General features: G+C 48.9%; 1 protein-coding gene across 1 annotated transcript in view; it reads right to left on the bottom strand.

Moving 5' to 3' along the window:
• Positions 1-23879, bottom strand: part of LOC149370993 (dual specificity tyrosine-phosphorylation-regulated kinase 4-like) — a 185015-nt gene extending 161136 nt beyond the window's left edge. The window contains exon 1 of the mRNA XM_089564222.1: positions 23388-23879. Within this exon, the coding sequence (XP_089420348.1) occupies positions 23388-23450 (63 nt within the window). The 5' untranslated portion in view covers positions 23451-23879. The remainder of the gene's footprint in view (positions 1-23387) is intronic.
• Positions 23880-25191: the final 1312 nt, after the last annotated feature.

Here is a 25191-nt window from a genome sequence, read left to right as displayed (position 1 = left end):
ATTCATTCATTCATTCATTCATTCATTCATTCATTCATTCATTCATTCATTCCATTTCCTCACAGCAGATATAAACACGCAGGCATCTTGCCTTCTTCCCGCTAGTATACTATGCCAGCGCTCCTTATTTGCTCGACGCGTAGCGTACGCTCCATCCACGCCTTCCTACGCCGCGCACGACTTGAGAGGCCACGCGCACGACTTCGCTCTGCAGCGCTTGGCAGCCTCGTGCTATACGGGGCCCCGTGCCACCGCCTTTTCCCTCTGCACTTAAATAAACTGCGCGTAACTAAAAAGGTCGCCCCCATTCGCGCCCAGACTCGCCTCTCCTCCGTGTCGAGGGCGGCACAGATCTGTGCGCGCCGTACGGCCGGCCGCGATTGAATGCTGCTGCGCCGCCGAACGTTCAACACTGAACGCTTAGCGTTTCGCGTGTCGTAACAAGGCGAGCGCGCCTCGCGACGATCCAAGAGGAAGGGAAAGAAGAAAGGCTGCGGTGGTCTGGCTGAGCGAGCTTTAGTCCAGCTTTCTTTTTCTTGATTTTTGTTTTCTATCCCGACGCGAATCCGACCCGTTGCTCAAGATCCGCGCGCCCATTCACTGCATGCGCGGGCAGCGCCCACGTCACGGACGTAACACCATCCGCGCGGCGAGTGAGCCGCGCCCAGCAGCGCTCAGCTTTCGGTTTCCGAATCGGGGCCGTGTGCTTCTTGTAACTCGCGAGTGTCGTGGTCTTCGTCGTCGAGCCTCGCTTCGTTTCCGTATCGCTTACCGGTACGGTGTAACCTGCCGCAACTACTACTACACTTCCATCACCTCGTCGTCCCGGCGACGATTGCAACGCATATACTCGACCCCTTCGGGTGGGGCCCGTCTGTCTGTAGGCGTCTTTCTTTCTTTCTTTCTTTCTTTCTTTCTTTCTTTCTTTCGTTCTTTCTCATTCTTTCATCCTTCTTTCCTTTCTTTCTTTCTTTCTTTCCTTCTTTCTTCCTTTCTCTCTCTCTCTCTTTCTTTCTTTCTTTCTTTCTTCCCTTCTTTCTTTCTTTACCACAGCTTCATTAATTTCTTTTTTTCTCTTCTTTAAACCTTCCTCATTCTTCTTCCTTGTTTTTCTTTGATCTTGCACAACCTCGGTGGGCGGGGAGAGGGCGTGACCTCCGCTTCCCCCCCCCCCCCCCCCCCAGGGTGCCGGCCGAGGAAGAGGCGCAGTCGTCGCCCAGAGGTCCGATTGCGGCGAGACCAAGGGGGGCGTGTCGCCCGGGGGCAAGTTCTCCGCGCCTCGTCGGACGGGTCGGGCCAGCCGCATCCGACGTCGCCGCCGCAGCAGCAGCCACATCCCAGAGCAGCGCCGTCGCGGTGCCCCATCGACTGACCGGCTCGGAATGCGACCGGAAAGCGTAGCAGCGAGCGAGTCAGCTCGTCCCGGCCGGATTTATTTCACCCCTCGCCTCTCCCCTCTCTCTTTCCGAGGAACTCGACGCACGCTTGACTCTCGGACGGAACGCGTGCTATGGTTACTTTGCCTCGTAACGGCTCGGATATGCGCGCGTGTCGGTTGTATAACGTGCGCGCTGCGTGTGTTACCACGTTTATGACTAATGGTTAGTCACGTATGAGATTGCTGGTTGAGTCGGGAATAGTTACAGTGAGCATCGGAGTGAACGAGCCTTGGTTGGGTTGGGGCGGTGACGAAATACGGGGAAGTAAAGAAAAAATCGTGTCTGCGCTTCGGAGAAAGTACTGGTGCCTGTTTGCACCTTGTGCGATGGATGTTCCTTCGAGCTTCTCGACTCTGATCAGTAGTTTGCTGCCTTCCTGTCGGAATTTTTCGCGGAATAACTCGGTGACGCGAATATGACGTAACGCTTTGAGCTCCGCAGCACATACGTTAGGCATTATAACTGCATTTTTGTGAAGTCAACATAAATGCTCTGATTAAAGGACTTAGTTGCTGAACAACTTAGTTCACGAAAACATTTTGTTGGTTTCTGTTTGATGAAATATGGACTCTGCGTTAACACACGCACACACACACACGCACACACACATAGAGAAAAAAAACTGCTGGCACATTAAGTACATCGTGCATGCAGGGTAGCTTTACAGCCATATATATATATGTCTAAGTGGCAACAGAGAGCTGTCACCACGACTTACGCCATACAACATAATTCTTCAGTATTTTTAAGCATTTTTTTCTTCACTCAAAACAGCTCGGGACTGTATATCTGGATCACAGTCGCAAAGCCGTATTCCTCAGCTTTGGAGACTGCCACAGCCGTTCGTGTGGCAGACGATTAATGGTAAGCAGAAGCCATCAAGACACGAGGCGTGTGAGAAATGATTCGATTGGCCATAGGATACCTTCGGCTTCCAAATGGAACGTGTCACGGCAAGCTGACACACCGACAATCGAACAGCGCTCTGTGGAGAAAGCTATGGCAACATCGGCGGAAGAAGAAAGGGTTCATTGGTTGGGATCGAAATATAATATTGGCTTAGCATGAATTATTATTCCCAATAACAACCGATGGCAGCAAGCAAGCAAAAGCGTAACCGCATCCAGCTGCTGGGAATAACAGATCCAGACTTTTCAAAAAGCTTTTTCCGGGAAGATACAAAAAAAAAAAAGAACAGTACGGCAGTTAAAGACGCAGCAACGCAGAGAATCGGTATTTCACAGAGAGTGGAAAATAGAAGGGACATTCTGGAAATAAGACGTGTTCCACAGAAAAGAATGGATATAGCCGCGAAGGAAACGGCGCTGTGCGCACTATACAACTTCCTTCGAGTGCAGAAGCGAAGAGATCTTTCTGAAGTAAGGAAGTTCTTGCTCGAAGGGGCACAACACGACTTCTCCGTCCTTTCGTGGTGAGTCAGTTGCAAGCTGGAGAACACTGCGCAGTTTGCGGGGATTACTTTTAATGCTTTCAACGCGAATTGAAGGCCAGAAAAAAAAAAAAAGGGAATAGTGGCAGAAAACACTTGGACTCTGGTGCAAAGGAATGAAAACTGCAGTACATGTAGTTTCCGAGAGAGATAGAAAGAAGGAAAAAGAAACTGCGTGGGCGCCAGGAAAGGAAACCGAAATTTGGAACTTAAACAAGCCAGCTTAGTGGTTTTTTTTTTTTTTTTGTCGGTGCGTGTGTCTTTCAGTTTCCAAGCGTAGTGTATGTACGATATTGACTGGCGGCGTGCTGTCGGCCGGTTTCAGTTTGTCCATTGTAACGCGCGGCGACGACTGTGGGGCGTACACGCGCGTGGCATTGGCGTGCTCGAGCACGGTTCGCTCGCAAGCGCGCCTCTCGCGACCTTCCATTCCTTCAGTCGTTCGTTCCTTTTTATTTCCTTCTTTCTATACCTTTCGTCACTCATACAACCGAGCTTGTTTGCTTGCTTGTTTTGCTTTCTCCGCGCCTCTTGTTCTGTCTTCGCACTCTCGTCGACATCACCGCCACATGCGGGTGACTTGCACGCCTATACGAACGACCGGGACGCAGTCGGGACCATTTCGGCCGTGTGCGCAATCAGTCGACCGAGAACGGCTTTTTTTTTTTTTGTTCTCCAGCCGAAAGACCCCCGCAAAGGGTCTCCCTGCCGTTCGCCTTCTCCGCCGTTCGTGTTCTCTTTTTTGTTTTTGTTTTGGCTTACGCGGTGCCGGCCCGGCACTGCTTTTCAAAGACGAGTTCCAAGTCGCGCCCTTCGTAAAATATACGAAATAAACAAACAAAAAAGGCGAGTCACCCTCGAACCCGCATACTGTCCTCGGGGGTGATTGCTTTCCGGGAGTTTCCACTCGAACGCCTGCCCTGTGCGCTGTCAGAGACACTGCACTACCTTCGATCCGTCTTTACCTTTTTTTTTTTTTTTTGATGTTTGGGGCTTCCAAACATCACTTGGAAAACAGGAGTGTCGTGAAAAGGAGCAGGACCGGAAGTTGGTATTGGAGGCCTAAATGAACGCTCATTAGTTCGAGAACCAATACCGCCTCTCGAGAGCCAGAAGTCGGGGATGTCGGGGCTAAATGAGATTTCTTTCAGTTTGAGTGGAGCTGTTTGTTCGTTCCAAGGCAAACAAAAGCTTGGCATACTGGTCACATTATTACTTTTTTTTTGCTATAGTCAAGTCTCGCTGTTATATAACTGTTGGGTTTGAAATTCGCACTCACCGACAACAAATAAAGTAAGATAAGGCTCCCAGGCAAATATTTTAATGCATCATCCTGGCAGAGCAGAGCAGCGCACATCACAAGCGTTCGAGTCTAACTTCTATTCTGAAAGGGTCAAAGAGATCCTTTTCCCAAGCATTTCGCCCCGGAAGATCAGAGCACCAGGCAGCGGGAGATCTTGTATCCATTAGGAAACCGGAGGCTACCAGGTGGCACTGGGGATCGAACCCAGCACCTCCCCCCCGAATGCGAGGCGCATGCTCGACCCCCGCTTCACAAAGCCAACCAACCAACCAGCAACCTAATATTATTTGACAAGTAGTGAAACCAAAGCCGCTGCTTCCTTCTTTCTCGCTGTTTGATTCGTGTCCGCGCCATTATTTCTTGGACTTTATCTGCTCACAGCTAATCACATCCGCCGCAGCGTACTGTCCGAGCTGCCAATAAAGTTACTTCCTACCTGCCACAATGGCTCAATAGCTGTGATGTTCCGCAACTACGCACGAGGTTGCGGGTTCGATTCACAGCGCAGGAGCCGCGTGCTGATGGAGGTGAGATTAAGAAGCGCCAGAGCACTAAAGTTTCGACGGAAGGGGAAAACAAAGCGCAGCTGTTCGAAACTATAATGCGATATCCCCCCACCGCACAAATCTCTCAGCAGAGAGGAAGCTGTCACTTGGAGACAATTACAAACAGGCTCCTTCCCAAACCTACATATACTAAACAAAATGCACCCTACGATATACACGGACAAATGTCCCTGGTGAGACGAAAAACCTACTCTATACATCACATGGGCCTGCCAAAACATAGACGTGGTCCCCAAAATACAAAACCCGAGTGCGGAGCAGTGGGAGACTCTGCTGTCCAGCGGTCGCAACAAGGTCTGGTACAGCGAGCTCAACGGGCGGCAGTGGCCAGCGGAGCCCTGGACTGAGGGCAACCGACCACTGACTAGAGGCGGACGACTTCGACAGAGAAGGCTCCTGGGGGTAGAACCAAGACGTCTCTGAAGATGCCCCCAAGCCGCAGGAAAAACCATTAGTGTAAATAAAGTTTTCCCTTCCTTTTCCCTTCCCGTGTACTCCATTGCGGTGTAATTCACAAGTCACAGTTCGGCGCTGTCATGAAAGACTCTGTTAATGAAAACACAAAACGGGATACACGCCCATCAGGTGTCAGGGTATTTTTTTTTTTCTTCGCGTTAAAACATAAATGTCTGTCTGCTTTGCTGCTGTCCGCAGCGGCCATGACGTACAGTTCGTAGCTTTTACGTGGTAATAACTCACGTTCCTCGAACTTGGCGACGAATTCTCGGAAAAGACGCATTGTTCATTCTAGTCTGCATAACAAAGTAAATTCGTTTTCGTCTTTCTCCCAAGACGTGGTTACAAATATAGCACGTTCACTTTCACACGCGCTGCTTATCGTCCGCACACAGCACGGAACCCGTTTTGCAAATCGAAACGCTTTGAATTGTTCGTATCGGAATGTTTCAACCGTCGCTCGGAAGCGAGGGACGTTTTCCAGGAATAGAGGGAACCGGTTAGTCGGCACGCGTGTAATTTCAAATGCGCCTGATGTGCTGCTGCTTGTTCTCGGGCTGTTATTTTTATTCTCGCGCGCCCCTCCGTGTATGTAGTCTGTCTCGCGTAAGGCGCGCTTTGTTAAGGTTTCCTTTCTCATGGGAGAGCTCGGGACAAATTCGCCGCAGCTAGAACAGGAACGGCAGGAATAGTATATTTGTCGAAACCTCTATCGTTTCCAGACTGAGTATCCTTCTTTACGTCTCCACGCACGGACACGTCCGGTCTCTTGCTTCGATGACACAGACGAGAATCGAGCAAATATTTTACTCTATGGTTTACAAGTGCGCTGTCTACATGATGTCATTAGGTCGAGCCTCCTCGCTTTTGTTGCTCTGACCAAGTTGGGTACAGTGAGATGATTCTCACGCTCAGTGCAGCCAAGTTTTATCTTCTCATGAACGAGACTGCTGGAAAAGTATACCTATATGAATGGACGAATAAATTTATTTCAGAAGAGGAATTGCTTTAAGGCGCTGGTCGGGGAAATGGGGCGAGGTATAGGTATGGGAATAGATATGGGTGTGGGCATGAGTATGGAAATAGCTATGGATACGGGTGTGGGAATAGGTATGGGTAGAGACGTGGGTATGGAAATAGGTATGGGTGTGAGAACAGGTATGGTTATAGGTCTGGGTATGGGAATAGGTATGGGTATGAGATTGAGTACGGGTACATGCATGGAGATTGGTTTAGATATGGGTATCAGTAAAGGCATACTACGAGAACAAGATCCCCCCCCCCCCCCCCAACACACCTTTTGTAACATAGATGTATAAAAGTGCTTCCGAAAGATATTTTTACCTTGCTATAGCTTTTTAGTTTTTTCCGGTGTCACAGAATCTCTGTTTTGCTTCGCGAAGGCGTGCCCTATAAAAACATTATCCCAAGCAAGAATACTCTTCCTTTCCGCATTACTAGTACTATACCTTCCCACTGCTTCGAGTTCTCGCAGGCGGCAAATCGAATTCCCCTGTCACGCCCTACTTCGCGCAGATCCTTACGGCTGAAGCACGGGAAACAACGCAGAGACAAGAGGCGTCTCCCGTCTTTCAATCCTTTCTTTTTCTTTTTTTGGCACACCGGTACCGAAAAGCATCCTTGCACAGAAAGAGCTCCAGCGTTGCCTGCATGGAGAGATGACGCCAATGGAAGCTTTGCCCCGACGCTTCCAGTGAGGCTCCTGGCTGTGATCACATCCGAGATCAATTCGGCTCGCGAGATGACTGTCACGTATTGCTCGTTTTTCTGGAAGCATTGCTTTGCGATGGGGGAAGACAGCTGCTTCTACCGTAAACAAACAAAAGACACAGAGAGATACAGAAGGAAACCTATAGAGAATGCATATGAGTTATATAGTAAAACATCAGTGATGCAGCAGCTGTACCTGCGTGCACGCTACGCGTTCGTATACCGTTTTCTCGGTCAACGATTCCCGTTATATTTTTTCTCCCGGTGAGTCGTGCTGTCTCCAATGCTTATATCACTGTTTTCATTTTCTGCTCGACGCATTTTGAGTACGTGCATCCACTTGTCAAGCAGCGAGAGGGCACATTTTTCAACCAGATGCAAACCCCTGTCGGCGGGTGTGCCGCACTATGATGGCAGGGTCTGTAGGCAGCGACGCATGGTGGTGAAGATTGAAATTCAGGTGATCCCGTGTTACGCTTTCAAATTTCGCCTTTTAAATAAGGCATGCAGCGTCTAGATATATTATTGCAGCCGCGCGCCAGTTCTGTCTGCCGGTACACGAACTGCACCATCTTTGTTTTATGGCGCGCTTTGCGAGAGCGCGGTTGCCTAGTTGCTTCTCTGCTCCGCTTGGACTCGCGTCAACGTTCTGGGGCCTTGGACGCAACCTTCCAGACAACGGAAAGCGGTGAAAGCGCTCCTGAATTTCCTAAGGGACTCGGGGTTGCATTCCCGCCTATAATCTTTATGTTTTCAGTGCGCGCCCTCTGTCCCTGTGACATAGTGGTCGATGGACACTTGACAGACTCATTTCTTTGCCGCTCTTTTTCCTTTTTTCCCCTTTGTTCCCCTCCCCAAGTGTAGGGTAGCCAACTGGGCATCGCCTAGTTAACCTCCCTGCCTTTCCGTCCTTTTCTCTCTCTCTCTCTCTCTTTCCGACCCGCTGCGGAATCAGCTTCAAAAACCGTCGCGACACTCGCCTTCTACGCAAGCAATCAAGCAATGTGTGTCTGAAAGAAGCAACTGTAAATACAGGTAACATTCCTGTTTCCTGCGAAGGAACCGAATCTCTTTCCCAGGTCACATATAACTTCACAGCGTGAACGGTCGCGCCTTGTGTCGGGCATCGAACTTAATCCTTACAAAACTTCCGGTCTCGTCGACGCCAGCGATATGGCGCCGAGCACCGCCTCAGGGCTAACCGCTTTAGAGTCTCGTTTGGGCGTAAATGTCCAGCAGTGCCCAAGCAAGACCAGCAACTCCCGGCTCTGCGTCTGCCGTCGCGCCAACCATGCACTGAAGCCGACTTTACGATCCCGACCGCACCAAATCTGTTCCTGACATTTACTACTTATCGTTCTCGGTCGCCGAGGTAGCACTCAAACTCGTAACCCTACCCGTTCAATGCTGGCAACCCGGGGAGTGGAAGTCAGATCAAACTGTAATCAAACCGTACCCGCTCGTCTCGTGGCGCTGGAAACGAGACGGCCGTTAGTCCTGCTCAGTCAGGCTTTCTTTTTTATTTCGCCGTGTGCCATGTTATACGCTAGTTTAGATTTTCTTTTCTATTTTCAACTTTTTTTCAGCAGATCACTGTTTATACGCCATTAGGAGTGTGCAAGTGTTGAGTTGGCTCAAAAACCGAAGACAAATAAAAACTACGTTAGGTGCACGCAGTTAACGGCGCCGAGGCTCCGAACCGGGATCCGGCTGTGATAATTGGAGATCGCCTTGTTTTCGACGTATATCTGACAGCAGGGCGAAGGAAATAATCCTCGAAGTGAACGCCGGTGCCGTGACATCTGAAGCGCATTAAATCTGAGCTTTGCGCGAACGCAAAAAAAAAAAATAAAGATCTTAGGACTTGACTAACAAGCGCCAAGTCGAAGGCAGTCGTTAACAAATGAAAAAAAAAAAAAATAGACACGCAGCTCTGTGACTCGCAGTAAAGGCGCAGTCATAGCGACTAACAGCGCCGTTTATACCCGATGATATCAATCCCGACCTCATTAGGAGAGCTTTAAAGCTCAGGAATAGAAGCAACACTCTCCGCAGTCCTGCGAGGCGACAGGAAGTTTCTGTTCATCTTTCGTTGTTGTTATTTTAACAAGTATTACTGCAACTTTTTTTGTTTTTACTTTGGTGTTCTAGATAACAAGAGAAGCTGTTGAATGAAATGAAGCGATTAAAATTGAAAATAAAAAAAATCCCCTTTAGACTACGCGGAAAGCTGGTCTGCATGTCTTTGCCAAACAAAAATAAAGATGCTTTTCATCGCTTCCTGAACAGCTCAGAACACACCTTTGTTTGCCTACCAGCGTTGCTAAGTCGGCTGTATTTTCAAAAAAAAAAAAAAAAATCCAAAAGTTCCCTTATTTAAAAAAAATTCCACAATATAATAATGTTACATTAGAGGTCTGTAGTACAGGCATGTACAGTAGAAGTCGGAAATAGAGCTCTGTAGAGGCCTGTAGAGGTATGCAGAGTATGGCGGTTCAGTCAGTCTTAGTTTACAAACTTACAGTCTTGTAAGAGTTCGCGGGAGCCAAGATTTCATCGGAACAGATGAATGCAATTTCATTCTCTAAAAGTAGCCTTCCTAGACTCACAGATGATGCAGTCATTGAGTCACCGAACGTTAATCACGCATTCAAAGTGTGATCGTACGGTTCGTTTGATCCTGTGCGCTAGTCATCCCCGTATTCAACAGGTCAAAACATCCAAGATGCGTCACCATCCCTCGTGTTCAAATGTGTCGTCAACTTCACGCTCAAACTGCGATAAGGCTGCGCGCCAGGAATAGAACAACGATAGGGCTGGCGCCCCGGATAATTCCGTAATCTAACAGTTCAATGCAGTCCGCGGCAGCTGCGGACCACTTTCGGGCGTATACATAATCAGATCACGCTATTATCCATGACAAAAATATTGGTGTTGACACTTTATCTACGCCTTAAGGTCATGACGTGACACGATAGCGTAATGGTTAATTCCCATATATGCAGAAGGTCATTCTCTACTTAACATTCACAGATCCCTGGTATTCCTCATATCGCTCCAGGACCCGCCGCGGTGGCTCGGTGGTTAAGGCGCTCGTCTACCGAGCCTGTGTACCCGGGTTCGAACCCGACCGCGGCGGCCGCGTTTCGATGGAGGCGAAACGCAAGAGGCGCCCGTGTGCTGTGCGATGTCAGTGCAAAAGATCCCCAGCTGGTCGAAATTATCCCGGAGACCTCCACTACGGCACCTCTTCCTCTCTTTCTTCTTTCACTCCCACCTTCCTCCCTTCCCTTACGGCGCGGTTCAGGTGTCCGCCGAGATATGTGAGACAGATACTGCGTCATTTCCTTTCCTCAGAAACCAACATACCAATTTACCAGTGGTGCAGCGCTTGAGCGATGCGCCACTGCTCTGCGATGGCAGGGGCTCCGAGCGATGGGCCTTGTGCGGCCAGTAGTTAATTTAACTGCAACCTCCCACGGGGGGCAGGTCATGATGACGTCGCAAGGTCACGCGTCCTAAGTGGCCCACTTGCTTCCTAGGTTGCTCTCTGGGGACCTCCTGCCAGAGTCATTCCCGTGATTTCTCGCTCATAACACCGACGACGGATTTCCTGCCTAACGCGGCCTTTCCCACTATCGCGTTAAAAAGTAGCAGCTGAACCTATTTGAAGGCGACCTTCTGGGGCCTTACTCCATTCACATGTCTCTCTGCTTCAATTTTGCTAGGAGGGGAGGTGGGGGTAAGTAATATTATTTTAACTTGTACCTCAGTTTCTCCATCTAGTACGGTCAGCTGGAAAGAAAAATTCACCGTCACGCCATAACAGCTTTCTCGCCCTTTGTTCATCAGCAGCAGGAGCATCTTATCTCCTTCCAAAGGCCTCTGTCATATCTCCTGCTCATACTGCGGCCACCTTGTCCCCGTAAGCTTCCTAATCTCGTTATCGTCGTTATCAGTCACTATCAAGTTACTTCTGCAAAGCGTGGGCATACGGGGCTACGGAACACTCATATCAAACGCGCCATGCAAACTTTCTCGAGGGGCTTTTGCAATGGTAGCCGATCAACCTACGTAGACACAGCAAACGCGCGAACCAAAAACTTATAAAGAACAAAAACGTTAAAACCGCAGAATACCGACAGCCTACAGCCTCCGCCTCTTGTGATGTTCAGCGCTCCTGATTCCTAATATAGTGGACCGGAGTTTTCTGTAACACATGTTCACTCAGCATAAGATTTAAAGGTGTCGCAGAGCCCTCCGTCCCTTAACCACTCCCTCTTTCAGAAAGGAAAACCTCGTTGGCTCTCATTCTTTGGCCCAAGAAAGTTCAGGAAAAGCATTGTGCAAACAAAAGCAACACCTCCCTCTCCTATACCGCTTCCTCGAAGGGTGTCCTTACCTCACAAACGCGCCCCTTTGTTCAACCAAAGTTCGTTACCGATGCTAGCGTTGCTGCTTCCGGTTGTCTGTTTTAGTTACAAAAAAGCACTCGACAAAATAATCAGGTGCCGGTACCTGATTACCATCTCCGTGCCAACACTATATAATACGCCGCAGAGGAGCTAGCCCTATTGGTTGTGCATATTTCCCCTCCTAACCCGGGTTTCGTCTGGCGTGTTGCGTATGCACGCGTCGAGGTAGGTGCCTTTCTGTGGCGCCCTCAGTCTCTCGCACGCGTCGGGTGCTTCGAGCGAGGCGCCATTGATTGTCGGCTTCTATTGGAATCGATGGCTGAGGAGTCGAGGCCGCCGAGTCGCAGGCCCCCGGAGGAGCGTTGTGGCCGGGCGACAAGAACACACTGCTGGCTGGGAAAGAGAGGAAGTAGACACAAAACAGAAAGCAAGCTCGATCGATGCTCTGCAGAGCCGGGACGTTTCGCTTGCGACTGGCGCGTTATTATGAGGCGTACGCTTGGCGCGCGCGCGCGAGACGGGCACGTCCGAAGCAACAGGAGGAACAAGAGACGCTCGTTATGCGCGTTTCGCCAGTGCCGAGTTGGAAGAAGGGAATCCAAGCTGCTTGCATTCTTTTCGCAATATTTTTTGTTTTGGGAGCAAGAGCCGTTCTTGGAGAGTTTGTTTTCTCGCTGAAAGAGTGACCTGTATTCGTAATGCGCGTATTCCATTACCGCGGCTGTATTGTGTGAAACGCTGCGTGCTGCTATCCAAGTATTTCCAAAAATAGAGAGAGAAAGAGGGAGTGATTGTCCAAGCACGTTTCTGTCGCAACGATTTGGATACAGAAAAAAGGCCATTCTTTTAAGTCATTTTAAAAGTGAAGGCACATTCACGCACTCTAGTTACCGTTATTATTATTATTTTACGTCTGCAACATGTCGCTACGGGCTGTACCTAGCGAGGCAGTATTTGTAACGCACCAGATACGAGGGCAATTATTTAATGATGGGTTTCGTACGTATGCGACTTTGGCGTCTGAGCCAGAAAAAAAAAAACAAAGATGTGCGGATACTTAGCCCCAGGTTTTCTACGTCGCCCTCACGAAGAACGAGAAAATGGTGCAGCTCAACTACCGAACCACCTAGTCGACGCTAACTGTCGCGCCGCTATCGTGCGCTCGGCCGCAGGTCGGGCAAACCCGCAGGGTAAAAACCGAAACAGAGCAGCAGCTGCGAACCTGACTCCATTGCCTGAGGCTCAGACGAAGTGCTTTTGCTGGGGAGATTTCGACCTACCCGAGTCCTCCCTCATTAAAATTAGCTCAAGAACCTTCGCAAGAAGCTTTCACCAATGCCACAGGCAGCAATGTATAAATAAAGGGCAAAAGGTTGGGGCATGTAGTGCGTGTGGTTGCTAAATAGTCCCACAGCCTCATTGTATGTCAGGAATAAGCAGCCGTAGTCTACCGGATAGCAGTAGTCAAAGCGCAATGAACTGAGTGCGCGCTCACAGGTTTGCTCTTCGACAATCTAGATTGACGTATTAACATCACAAACTTGCTACAGAATATTTGGTGGAATAATGGCACACCGATACCAAGATGCCACTTGCACAAGTCCAGCTTTCTTGGACAAAGATTTGAATTTCGGATTATTTTAGGGTACTCTTATGGAAATAGTGAAGGTATTAATGGTCAATTCTTACAATGCGTAGCAAAATCTTTCGTTTGAAGCTTTTCCGTTGCTCGCATCGGATAATTAAGACTGCCATAAAAAACCAGTGGCGAACGTTTATGACGTTAGCACAAACTTCAATGGCGAAAACATGCAAGCCTGCCAAGGGGAGGCACGCGGATATATTGATTGTTATAGTTAAACGTTACATTATATAAAAAATTGCGCTCATAAACGGTTTACCGCTCAAAAATGCTTTTGTCCAGATTTGCTTGGTACGCGTGCACCAGACATCGTGTTCCAAAATCGTCACTTTGTCGACCAAGAGAGCTACCCTCTTTCGTCCATCTCTGTTATCGTCACGGCGAGGAGCACTTGTGCGTGTCCTGAACTTGACCAGCCACGGTCTCGGTCGCAACGTGACGTCTATACACGGAGAAGGAAGCGGGCTTTCACTATCGCGACGTGTATCTGGCAGCAATAAACGCTCGCGCGGCAAAGCCGTGTTACCTCCGTATCTGCCTTTTGCTCAACATGTAAACACGGGTGTCTCGAAAGTCTCTTACGCCCACACGCACGTACGCCCAGACATGTACGCATTTGGGCAAGTACCCGTCAGAAGTACAGCAACCATTTGTAACGATGTAAACGCAAAATGGAAAGAACAATGGAAACCAAAAGGAATTTCCTTTGGGAAAACCATATTGACCCCATTCATTCGCCGTAGTAAAATGAAGAAAAGCATCGATATAGCCGTTCCCTCCCACTGCTTGCCATAAAGGCGTTCCTTCGTCAGCTCCATTCGCAAAAGCTTGGCAGTTGCTTTTAGATTTGAAGGATGCCTGCATATCGCGAAACGTAATAATAATAATGTTTATCTGCACAGATAGGAAAGAACTGCTCGCAGGCAGCTTGACCAACCCCCGTCCCTGGGCTATATATACATATATACTTATGACGTCAGAAAACCGTTGTTTTTCAGCGTGCGTCAGTCTACTTCATAAGTATATATATATATATATATATATATATATATATATATATATACTCATCAAGTACACTGACACACGCTTAAAAACTTAACAAGGGTTTGCTCTGACGTTTCGACTGGGGACCAGTCTTCCAGTTTTCTGAAGACTGGTCCCCAGTCGGAACTTCGTAAACCTTTGTTATGTTTTAAGCTTGTGTCAGTACTTAGATATATATATATATATATCTTGATTGAAGACGGCTAGACGCACAGTGCAGAGAGTTCCGGAAATAATGTTGATGGCTAGAGGATAACAACGGGATTTATGAAGAGTGATGATGTCCATTGGAAGACGGAAAGACGAAGATTTAAGTTGCTCTAGCTTCCCTCTTGTCACTGCAGCTAAGTGCAAAAAAAAAGGGGGGGGGGGGGGGGGTAAAAGCAAAAGAGGCCCACGGAAAAGGAAAAGGAACGGGAGAGGATTTACGGCACCTGTCGTCGCCCAGTAAACAGCAGTGAAGAGACAGCTTAGAAGAATGCCTTCCAGGTCTTCGTTTATTGCTTCATTTTAGCTTTTATCGGCGAAAAGGTAACTGAGGAGGATAAGTGCGCCACTCAGTCCCGCAGCCGCTACGTCGTTCTCGCGTCTTCAAGAGCGAAATGAAGGAACCCGTTTTCAGTGCGGAGTTTTTACAACCGCCCAGCCACTTCCGTTTGTTATATTACACATGACACGCTGCACCCGCAGCAGCGAGTGCCATATGTGACTCACGAACCTTTTTTTCTAAGGTTCCATTTAGGCTGCATCAGTCTAAACGCAGCGAGTGATAAAATTTTATGCTTCCCGCGTACAGACTAACTTCACATGATTCACAGTTACCGTTTCTTGCTGGGACAAAATAAGCTGGAAACACGCGCACTTTTATGCCTACGAGATTTCAGGCGAAGACTCGGCGTTGTGCTTGCTGTCTAGAGTCTAAGCAGAAAGGATTAAAAAGGGAGTAAGCAGACTCCTTTTTATAAAGTGAGGTGTTCTAGAAGAGAGCTTAGACCCTTTTTACTTCCCTATAGAGATTCGTGTTTATAGGTAAGCCCACTTCTTTTTATAAAACGAGGTGTTCTAGAAGAGAGCTTAGACCCTTTTTACTTCCCTATAGAGATTCGTGTTTATAGGTAAGCCCACTTCTTTTTATAAAACGAGGTGTTCTAGAAGAGAGCTTAGACCCTTTTTACTTCCATATAGACATATTCGTGTTTATAGTGTAACTTGAGATTATATAGGATGTAAGAATATAAAGAAGTACGTTTTCCGGCGGACGTTTCACCGCCAAGTCGGGAAATTGAACAGATCGTGGCAGCATAGTGTTAAACTGTCGCTTTACATAAGAGACCGCCGTCCTCGAAATGCAAATCGGCGTGACAAGAAAAGGGCGGAATTCGCCGCGCCACCCGAGAGCCAGGAAGGGGGCGAAGAAGATTGCTCCGGCAAGAGTACGTTACGGCGGTGGTGGTGGCGCCTGCCTACGCCGCAGCGTAACGTGAATCCCGCTTAACATAGCGGCCTCGGAAAGGACGCGAAGCCATATTGCGTAAGAGACTCCCACGGAGCCAGCCCGTCTCGAAAATAGAAGCCGTCGAGTAGCTTTACGTTTGCTACACGCTATATTGCTAAGGGCGGCCGGTGGGCGATGTCGGACTCGACGTCGAATAAGAAAGCGTTTCGTTGGGCGATGATAAATGCTGCACATATATTAGAGGTAAAGACATTGTTAAAGTATATTTGAGCTGGGCAAGCCGTCAGTCTAGCTGAACGGCAGGCTGAAGGGAAGCATCAGCATTTTTGCGGTGACTGTAGCAAAGTGCCAAGTTGTACACGTATTATTTGTACACGCTCTTGTTACTGTATTGTATTGGTAAATTGGTTTTTGAGGAAGGGAAATGGCGCAGTATCTGTCTCACATATCTCGGCGGACACCTAAACCGCGCCGTAAGGGAAGGGAGGAAGGTAGGAGTGAAAGAAGAAAGAGAGAAAGAGGTGCCGTAGTGGAGGCCTCCGGAATAATTTCGACCACCTGGGGATCGTTAACGTGCACTGACATCGCACAACACACGGGCGCCTCTTGCGTTTCGCCTCCATCGAAACGCGGCCGCCGCGGTCGGGTTCGAACCCGGGTACTCCGGCTCGGTAGACGAGCGCCTTACCACTGATGCACCGCGGCGAGTATGTATTGTATTGCATTTGCGCAAATCGTACACGCACTATAGTCGGGTACAACTCAAGAACGAAGCAATTTCCCCGGAAAAAGACCCCTTCCAGCCAGTGGCGTCGGCCGATTATCTTGAACCTGCTATAGCGTGACAATGAAAGGGGCGGCCTGGCAATTCAGGGGGGGGGGGGGGGGGGGGGGGCTATCCCCGACCATGGAAGGACGCTACTATCCCCTTTCATCTGCCACTCCCTGCATTTTGGCGCTAACGGGGTCATAAGAATCGACGACGCCATTGGCTGGAAAGGAGTGTCCTTTGACGGGGAGAGGTCGCTTGATTCTTGAGTTGTGTCCAACTATAGGCAGTTACTGTGAGCTTGCTCCCGTGATGCGAGACAGTGCCATCCGCGTAATCAAGATCGGAAGCTTGTGCTCCACATCTTTTCTATAACGTCTTTAAGCCTAAAAATACATCAAAAATAGAGAAACAGAACAGTGGTGGCAGGGACGGGCAGAAGAACATGTATGGTCATGTCCGTTTGCTATGCTTCCTCTTTGCGGCCGTCCCGCTCATAAAGCTTTCTGTACTGCCGTGAGAGACGCATGTGCTGCGATAACAAGTGCAGCGCAGGTCAACAGAACAGCGACGACGAAGTGCTCACAAGATTATGGGTGCCGGTAAGATACACGCACAAAAAAAAATATGGGCGTATTCATTGCAAGAAGCAAGTAGTCCTTTAGTGTGAAAGCCAACGCCGGCCACTGCGGCATAAAGCAAGCGAACCGCGACAGCGTAACGCATTGGATATCGGTGGGGGAAAGAAGACCTTGCGATGGAGCAAATCATCTGGCTTGACGTTACAATTAAACACGACCATACAGTCATATCCTAGTTGAAATCAAGAGGAAGAAGTGGGCTTGGGCAGGGCATGTAATGCGAAGCCAAGGTAACCGCTGGTCCTTAAGGGTAATGGAGTGGATTCCAAGAGAACGCAAGCGTAGCAGGGGGCGGCGGAAAATTAGGTGGGCGGATGAGATTAAGAAATTTGCGGGAATATGGTGGTCGCGGCTGGCGAAGGACAGGGTTAATTGGAGAGACATGGGAGAGGCCTTTGCTCTGCAGTGGGCGTAGTCAGGCTGATGATGATGAAGATGATCATGATGATACAGTGCATGAACGTGACAGGAGGGTGTACTGCTTCGTCCGCACACCTCGGGGCGTGAAACTGTCCACGGGTATCGTGACGTCGGCGTCTGATATGGTGGAAATAGTGACAGCCCCGCGTGGCCTGCAAGTTCGAATTCCTTTGTCTCCTCTTTTTTCTTTTTTTTTTCTCTCACGGGAGTCCCGACAAACGAGACAATGTTATCCGCGTTCACACCTTCGGGGTGAAAATGCGCCTGTAGTCACGTGTCCCCATTAAAAGCTGACGTAATTCATTTCAATTTATCTTCATTCTCAAGTTTTCTTTCTATTATTTGGCAATCTCTTTCCATAAGTCCCATCCCCGAAATTCACGTCTGGAGTCGCAATAATCTTTGAGTTAGTGAATGCCTCTCTGATCGCACATTGATATTTGTGTCTAGGCCTACGCTGGACAACTGCCTCATCAGTTAAAGGTGTATCTCCTTCTCTCATCTGCCTTAATCATTCACCCATCCATTAATTTCAACACACATGCAGTGATACCAATGGAGAAGGCCAGACATTGATTTTTCTTTGACTAAACAAAGATGTTACGAACAAATCCCCTTCGGCCTCACCTATATGTGATTGATTGATTGATTGATTGATTGATTGATTGATTGATTGATTGATTGATTAAATACTGGGCCACTCCATCCGTGGCACTCAGTCCAACTCTATGGCTTCTCATGATTGCATGCATAACCTGCGTGTTGCTGAACTCCAACCCCAGCCCAACCGTACGAAAACCACAGTTCCGTACGTAGGACGCCTAAGAAAGTTTTTAATGCAGAAATGCACTCCAGGCCTCGCACATCACATTTTCTCGACACCACATTTCCGCCCGCTTTCCAGAGCCCACCTCAATAACAAAATGGCTGCCCATGTATTTAAAGCGCACGCTGTAAATTAGACACGTAAAAAAAGAACACTGCATATATTACCGCGTAGGTGGGAAGATAGGTTATCATCCTTGTCATCATGATGAGCCTAGGAGAAAAGGTACATGAAGTAGTGGATGCATAAGAGGATAGGCTCGATAGAATGCATGTGCTTCTATTGGAGCTCCCGTAGACGAAGAGGAAGAGCAGATTGTGCGTGTAGTAATCCGTTGCATTTTATCTTTGTATGATTTTATGTCCGAGCCCTCTGGGAGAACGTACACTGCCACCCAGGCGGTCTTGAATTAAGAAGACGAACGAGCATAGTAGACGATCAGGCACTGTAATTGGTGACAACGCATTTCCGCAGTTGGCCGCGGCGGTCGAATTTCGATGGAGGCGAAATTCTAGACACCCGTGTACTGTGCGATGTCAGCGCACGTTAGAGAACCCCAGGTGGTCAAAATTTCCGGAGCCCTCCACTACGGCGTCCCTCATAGCGCGAGTCCCTTTGGGACGTTAAACCCCAGTAAACAAAACCAAACCATTTCCGCAGCAGTACCGCCCACAGTTCCTCAGGTATGTCCATTCGTTTTTTTTTTTTCTTTTCTGTCTCTGACCTTCGCTAAGCTGATTCCTTCAATCGTAGAAGTCACAGCCTGGCACATGACCGTGGTGCCTTAGACGGGAGCTCCCCCGGGTCCTGTTACGCTTCCAACTGTGTGTGTGGTGTGGGCCGTTCCACGCACGAGTAAAGGTCGCCTGTGTGAGGGCTCGTTGCGCGGCGGCGCCAACGCACGCAGAGTCGCTGCTTTTTTTTTTCTACATTTCTTTCCTTTTTTTTTTCTTTCTCTTCGCATTTCCCAGCGACAAGGCCGTTACGCGTGATTCACCATGCAGAAGCCAACGGGACAGGCCGGAGGCGAGGCAGAGAAACAGAGACAAGCCGGAAGAACGAACAGCACAGACAAAAGCAAAGTGGCCACGGCGAGCAGACAACCCTCACCTCCCACTCTGCACTCAGCCGGCACTTGTCTTTGTTCGCAATACTTTTGCGGGTTCATGAGCACGTAACACGGTTTGCGCGCTTACTCGCACAGCCATGTTTGGTTGGTACGTTGAAACGCCCCACCGTGGACGTATGGAAAGCCTTGTTCAAAAGTTTTCACGCCTCATAGTTCGTTTTTCAGCTGTGGAAATGGAGCACATGTGGCACCTTTCGAGTTAACCTCTGTGTACGTGTAGGGTAAGGCGAACCCTTCTCCTCACCTTTCAAGACATCGTGGTGTTTAAGAGCGCGATAAGTATTTCACTGAACGTCTCAAAATGCAAACTACGTTTCCTGAAGACTTTTGTAAAGGTTTGTAGAGTCGGCAACAAAGGTTTATTGGATGCTCGTGCTCGGGCAAGCAATAATTTATTGGAGCGCTACCTAGCGACCAACTTGCCTTGTACTGATGTCAGCGGTTGGACTATACACGTTTCCTAACATGTACAACATTCTTGGAAAAAAAATTTGTATGTTGGAAAACTGTAAGGTATTGGTATTGAAATATTGAAGGTAATGGTCCATTCTTCCGATGTGTAGCGAAATCTTTCTTTTATAGCGTTTCCATCGTTGGCATATAACAGCTAAGAAGCCATTGAAAACCAATGGGGAACACTTTTGACTATAGCGAGAACGTTACTAGCAAAACATTCAAGCCTGTCGACGGGACATCTACGGATATTCTGGATGTTATAGTGAAATCTTGCTATATATGAAATAAATTACGCTCATAAACTCTTTCCCGTTTAAAAATGCTTTTCTCCAGAACTGCTAGGTGATTACCGTCAAGCATTTCAAGCGATTAGCTTGTGTGACTTCGGCGAAATTAGTATTATTTTTCTGGAACAGCCGCATCCGGAACAGTTTTGCTGCCAACCGTGATAAACAAGAACTTTCAGTTGAGTTCAAAGAAATACTGAACGCCTCGGCTATTCGAAAATTTGCTATGGGAACGGGCGCTTTTTCTTGTTATTTAGGGCTTCGTAGTGATAACGTAACTACAGCGTAACTTTGTGTAAAATGCTAGTTCCGAATTCCTCTACCTGTCGTGAAGAGACGCCGAACATGTGAGGCGAACCGAAGTTTTGTGCATTTCATGCGCTGCGTTGAATCTGAAGCTACATATAATTTAGGCGGTTCCTGGCTACCGTATCGAGTATCACATATCATACACTTCATTTGATAGAAAACTAGCTCATCACTGAGTCAGGTCATCCGATGTTCATTCCAGGATGACTCCAAACATTTGTTTTCCCGATCAACATGCACGGATAGCGCCAGGTCTATTTCATTTTTTCCACATCGCGCGGCGGCAGTGCTTTGTCTAGTAACGTCACGCAATTCGCATCTTCGAGAAAGCGGCTACGGGAGGACCCCACGTTCGGAAGTAATAGCCCTCATATTTATTCGCATAAATCAAGAATCTGTACAGAAAACTCCATCGTCGTGACATTTGGCTGCTGTTGTCAAGGTCGTGAAATCGAATCCTATCCGCAGCCACTTTTTTTTTATGGAGGGGAAAGGAAAAAATCGCTCGCGCAGTGTACGATGCCAGTGCCCGTTAAAGAAGCCAGGTGGTCGAAATTATTCAGGAGCCCTACACTATACCCCGTCTGTAGTCGCCCATGCAGAGCTTCGTATCGTTAAACCGAATACACCACCGAATCAATCACCTGTAAAGCAGCGTTGACTTTCTTCATACCACCACGTATGTCAACAGCCAGCAGCTTTCTCGGTACGCGCTGTTCATTAAGCCAAGCGCCATTCCTATTGGCGGAGGGGGTCCTCATTAGAGCCACTTCGTCTCATTTCATTCGTTTCGCACCGCGATTCGCGTTGGTGGCCACGAAACTTTTCCACGCGTCCTCTTACACATCACCTGGGCACACTGAAGCGGGGCGCGGTATACGTACTGATAAATACGAAGCCGGTGGAGCGAGCGCGAATCTATCAATGAAGCGTAGTCGACCGTGCTTACGCGCTCGCAAACGAATAAAGTAAGAGATGGAGAAAAAAGCGCAACAAGATCAATCTTGACGCAAAAAAAAAAGATGCAAAAAAAAGGCGATCGCGAATCTGGTCCACGCAGCCGTTAATGTCCGATAATTGCGACACTCCGGCAGCGGCAGCCTTATACGTACTACCCGCGGAATGCTCGCAGCGGCAGACTTTAATCGTACACGCAGAGGGAAAAAGAAAGAAGGAAGGATGGAGAGAGGGAGAGGAGGGCTGAGTACGAAGCGCGAGATTATAAATGAAGGTCTGCACCGAACTGACTTCCGCTCTTGAGAAAAAAGAGAGAAACAGAGCCGAGGTGTTGGCGCGGCTGCAGGCCATCAGTACTGACGCGTTGGTTCCCCCGCGGCTTCCTCCCTACCCGCCCCCTTCCCGATCGGCAGCGATAATTCCTTTTTAATAAAAAAGGACGGCACCGCATTTGAACGCAACACCGACGAGGGCTCCTGAATGAGAAGTTGATGGAGCAATAATCTTCCCAATCTGCGCGAATTCTGTGCGCGGGATAAGAGACTGCCCTGAGGCGGTTTTGGTTGACCCACCGCGGTGCGAACGTCTTTGAGGCCAAGATGCGTGGGCAGAAAGCATACATCTGCTCTTTAGCGACTGCGCGAGGCGAGTCCATTAGAGCCGGATAGTGTTGTGAGCGCGGTGCGGACATATCATGTTCTCGTCGTCGATGTATATATAGTTTAGCGCACGGGACTACTTTGTAGGTCGGGTAACGTCGAAGATAAATAATTCGACCAGGAAGTGCCGACATTAGCGCAATTATCTCCACGCTGCAGGGAAGCAGTTAGGTCAGTGCAGGCATTATAGCCGCGTTATCTACGGCAGGCGAGAGGAGAGAAGTAAAAAGAGAAGAAAAAAGAAAACAGAGGAGATGGCCTCTTAATCAAAATGTCCAGCACACTGCAACACGTGTTTGCGGGTTCGATCCCGGCCGCGGCGGCCACCTTTCGATGGAAGCGAAACGCAAACACTCCCAGAGTATTGAGTTTTCGGTTCGCGGCAACCCGAGGCGTCACAATTAACCCGAAGCCTTGGACTATAGCTAGTGTTATTTTAACGGAAAATTTTAATTAGTTGATTCATTTGCCGCGGCTGACGAGCGAAAGGAAGGACGGCTGTTTCTTACCCTCAGCGAGTAAAAAAGAAAAGAAAAAAAAAACAGAATTTGCAGTTGAATTTAATTTTTATGAGAACAAAGATAAGGCGGCCAGTGCATATGTTTTCTCTTACGAGTTTATTGCCACTGGCAAATTTTCACCAAAATTTTATGGATCAGGATTGGAATAGCACTTGCAAGAAAGCTAAAAGCCGTTAGGTAAAGCTGAGAAGGTCCTAAATGACAGGATGAAAGACGTGCTGAGCTGAAATTTCCCGCTAACAATGCATGGATGTCAAACTTCATTCAGAATACGCATGTGCATAGGCGTGTGTTGACCCGTCAGAGACAAAACTTTGAACAGATACATTCTTACGTACATCAGCAAGCCATCCTCCCAGCACATAAGCGTATAATCATATCCGTTAGCCAGCTTTTGGTGGCGGTTCGAGCAGATGCGAGGAGAGCTATATCACGAAGGTGCGAAGGTGCATGAATACGCCATCGTGCACAAGGCATCCGTGCAATAGCTGATCGCTGGTGGTAAAGCGACAGCGAAAACCAAACTAAAATTAACAGAGCCAAGAGCGCATAAATCACCGGAAACTCTCTAGAAGGGAGTAGAAATCGACGGGAATAGCAAAAGCACAAGTAAAAAGGGACGATGCTCCAGCTTCTTTCCATTCCGCGATTGGGTGCGCTGACCAGATGACAGCGTGCATCCTCCACCGAAGGCGGAGACCGTCACACGCCCCTCTCATTTAGCTCTCGCGGTTCTGCGGGAGTGGATGGAGGGACTAGGCGCGGAAGAAAAAAAAGAAAGTCCATCGCCCGGGACCATAACGGGACGTGTGTGTACATGCGCAGAGTCGCGTGCAAGCAGCAGCCTAAGGAGGCGGTCGGTGTGGGAGTTGACAGCGCCTGTTGGGCGCGCGCCCTCTCCTCCAGCCTACCTTCAACAGGGTATCCTTTTGGATGAGCGGGATCTGACGCTCGGAGCACACTTGCTCGGCCATCCCGTCGCCGAGACACCGGAGCAGCTCCTGCTCCCGACGGACTGTGGGAAGAGACCAGCTGGACCGAAGATCAGGAGGAAGAGGGACGGGGAGTATGGCGTGCGGTTTCGGCGATCTCCTCAGCCGCGCATCGCAGCGGCGGCTCCTCCGCTTATGCTCGCACCGCCAGCCACAACGGGACACAAGCGACACACACTCCGCCGGCTCGGCCGGCCGATCTCGCTGTGCGGGCGCCCACCGGTGGGCTTCTCCTCCGCGTCCTCTCTCTTTCCCCCCTCTTTCTCTCTCTCTCTCGCGTTTTCTCCTCCTCTTCTACTTCACCTCTTGCCGCGCAACGAAGCTCGCCACCAGGGGCGTCGTTCGCCCTGCCTGCGGTAGCCTGCGGCGGCGCGGTTCGAACAGCGTCCGCGGCGGTGAGGAACCTAGTTCCTCCACCGAGCGAGACGAGGAGGCACGGCGCGAGGGTCGTCGACGTCGTCGGGCGCGCCTCTTTCCCCGGAGGTGGAGAAAGCCCCCCGCGATATTGACTCACCTCTCGCGGCAGCGACAGCCAGCGCCGCCTTTTGACGGCCGGCTTAAACGTTAAGACGGAGCGTTGCACTCTGGCCGATTGCAACGCGAGTTCAGTTGCGGTGTCTTCCCCATAGGTGGCCTGTTGCCAATCGATAGGCGCTCTCGGCGCTCGCGGCGACTCTCGGAGATCCAACGATATCGCTCCGTCTTCGAAACTTGAGGGGTTTGCAGCTTCACTAGGTGTGCGTACAGACAGCAACGCTGGTGCGCATTTTAGAAACGTGCGCCACTGGGCTAGTTTCTGAACCAAGTGTTGCTATCGGTTTGTCTGCTGTGTTCGATGATTGCGTTCTTTGTCGGCAAAGGGTCAAGAGCATGGTGCAGTAAGAGCGTAGTGAACATTTGATAGGATGCCCATTTTGCTTGTCATCTCACAAGGCCAGTAAGAACTGTTTGCCATTGTAAATGCGAAGTTAGTCCTTTAGTGTTAAATAACTTGCACGTTGATTCAACTTTTCATCACTGGAGTAGAAAAGGTCTTACTAGTCTTTGCTTCAAGCAGGAGCATCATTGTGAGTTCATAAACTGTTTCTTCAGAAGATTGGGACCAACAAACTGCGGGCTGCACTTTAAGAGCCTCAGCCTGCAGGCTATGATTGTCATTAGAAAAAGCCATCTCGTCGTGTCATATGCCATCCCAAGTACCTGACGCTTGCGATGTAAACATTATTTCTATTTCCTGTTTTTCACCCTCAGGGACATCGTTCAGAGACTGGAAGTGGTTTGGGTTATGACTTCTCTACAGTCTACATTAGTGAATTCCTCCTTTCCTGGCTGTTTGCACCCGTAGGCACACGTACTGACCCGACGGTGTGTAAATATGGGACCACTGATAGCTTAGTAAACCCACTAGTGCCCACCGTACTATATGTAGTGCACTCGGTTTGTATTAGTCATTCCTTATTATTGAAAGAACCCAAATATTTCTTTCAGTATGTGGCGTTTCTTGCGAACGAGCGATGTACATGTGCATATTAATCCGGAAGGTTACAGTTGTTCAATTGGACATTTTTGCCTTGACGTTCTAAAGCGCTTAAGCATTGAGCAGCACTCAGCGCTTCCGGGTGAGTAATCATTCCGCTCATTATTTGTCTTATCTTTTCTTTACCGCAGTCATCGTATTCCTTAAATTTTGACGAAAACGACCGGCGACGGAAAATAATTTAGA

Source organism: Amblyomma mixtum, chromosome 1, assembly GCF_055824585.1.
Source record: "Amblyomma mixtum isolate Tamu chromosome 1, ASM5582458v1, whole genome shotgun sequence".
Classification (NCBI taxonomy): Eukaryota; Metazoa; Arthropoda; class Arachnida; order Ixodida; family Ixodidae; genus Amblyomma; species Amblyomma mixtum.
Note: the sequence above shows the minus strand (reverse complement) of the source record. Positions and strands in the feature narration are given on the sequence as shown.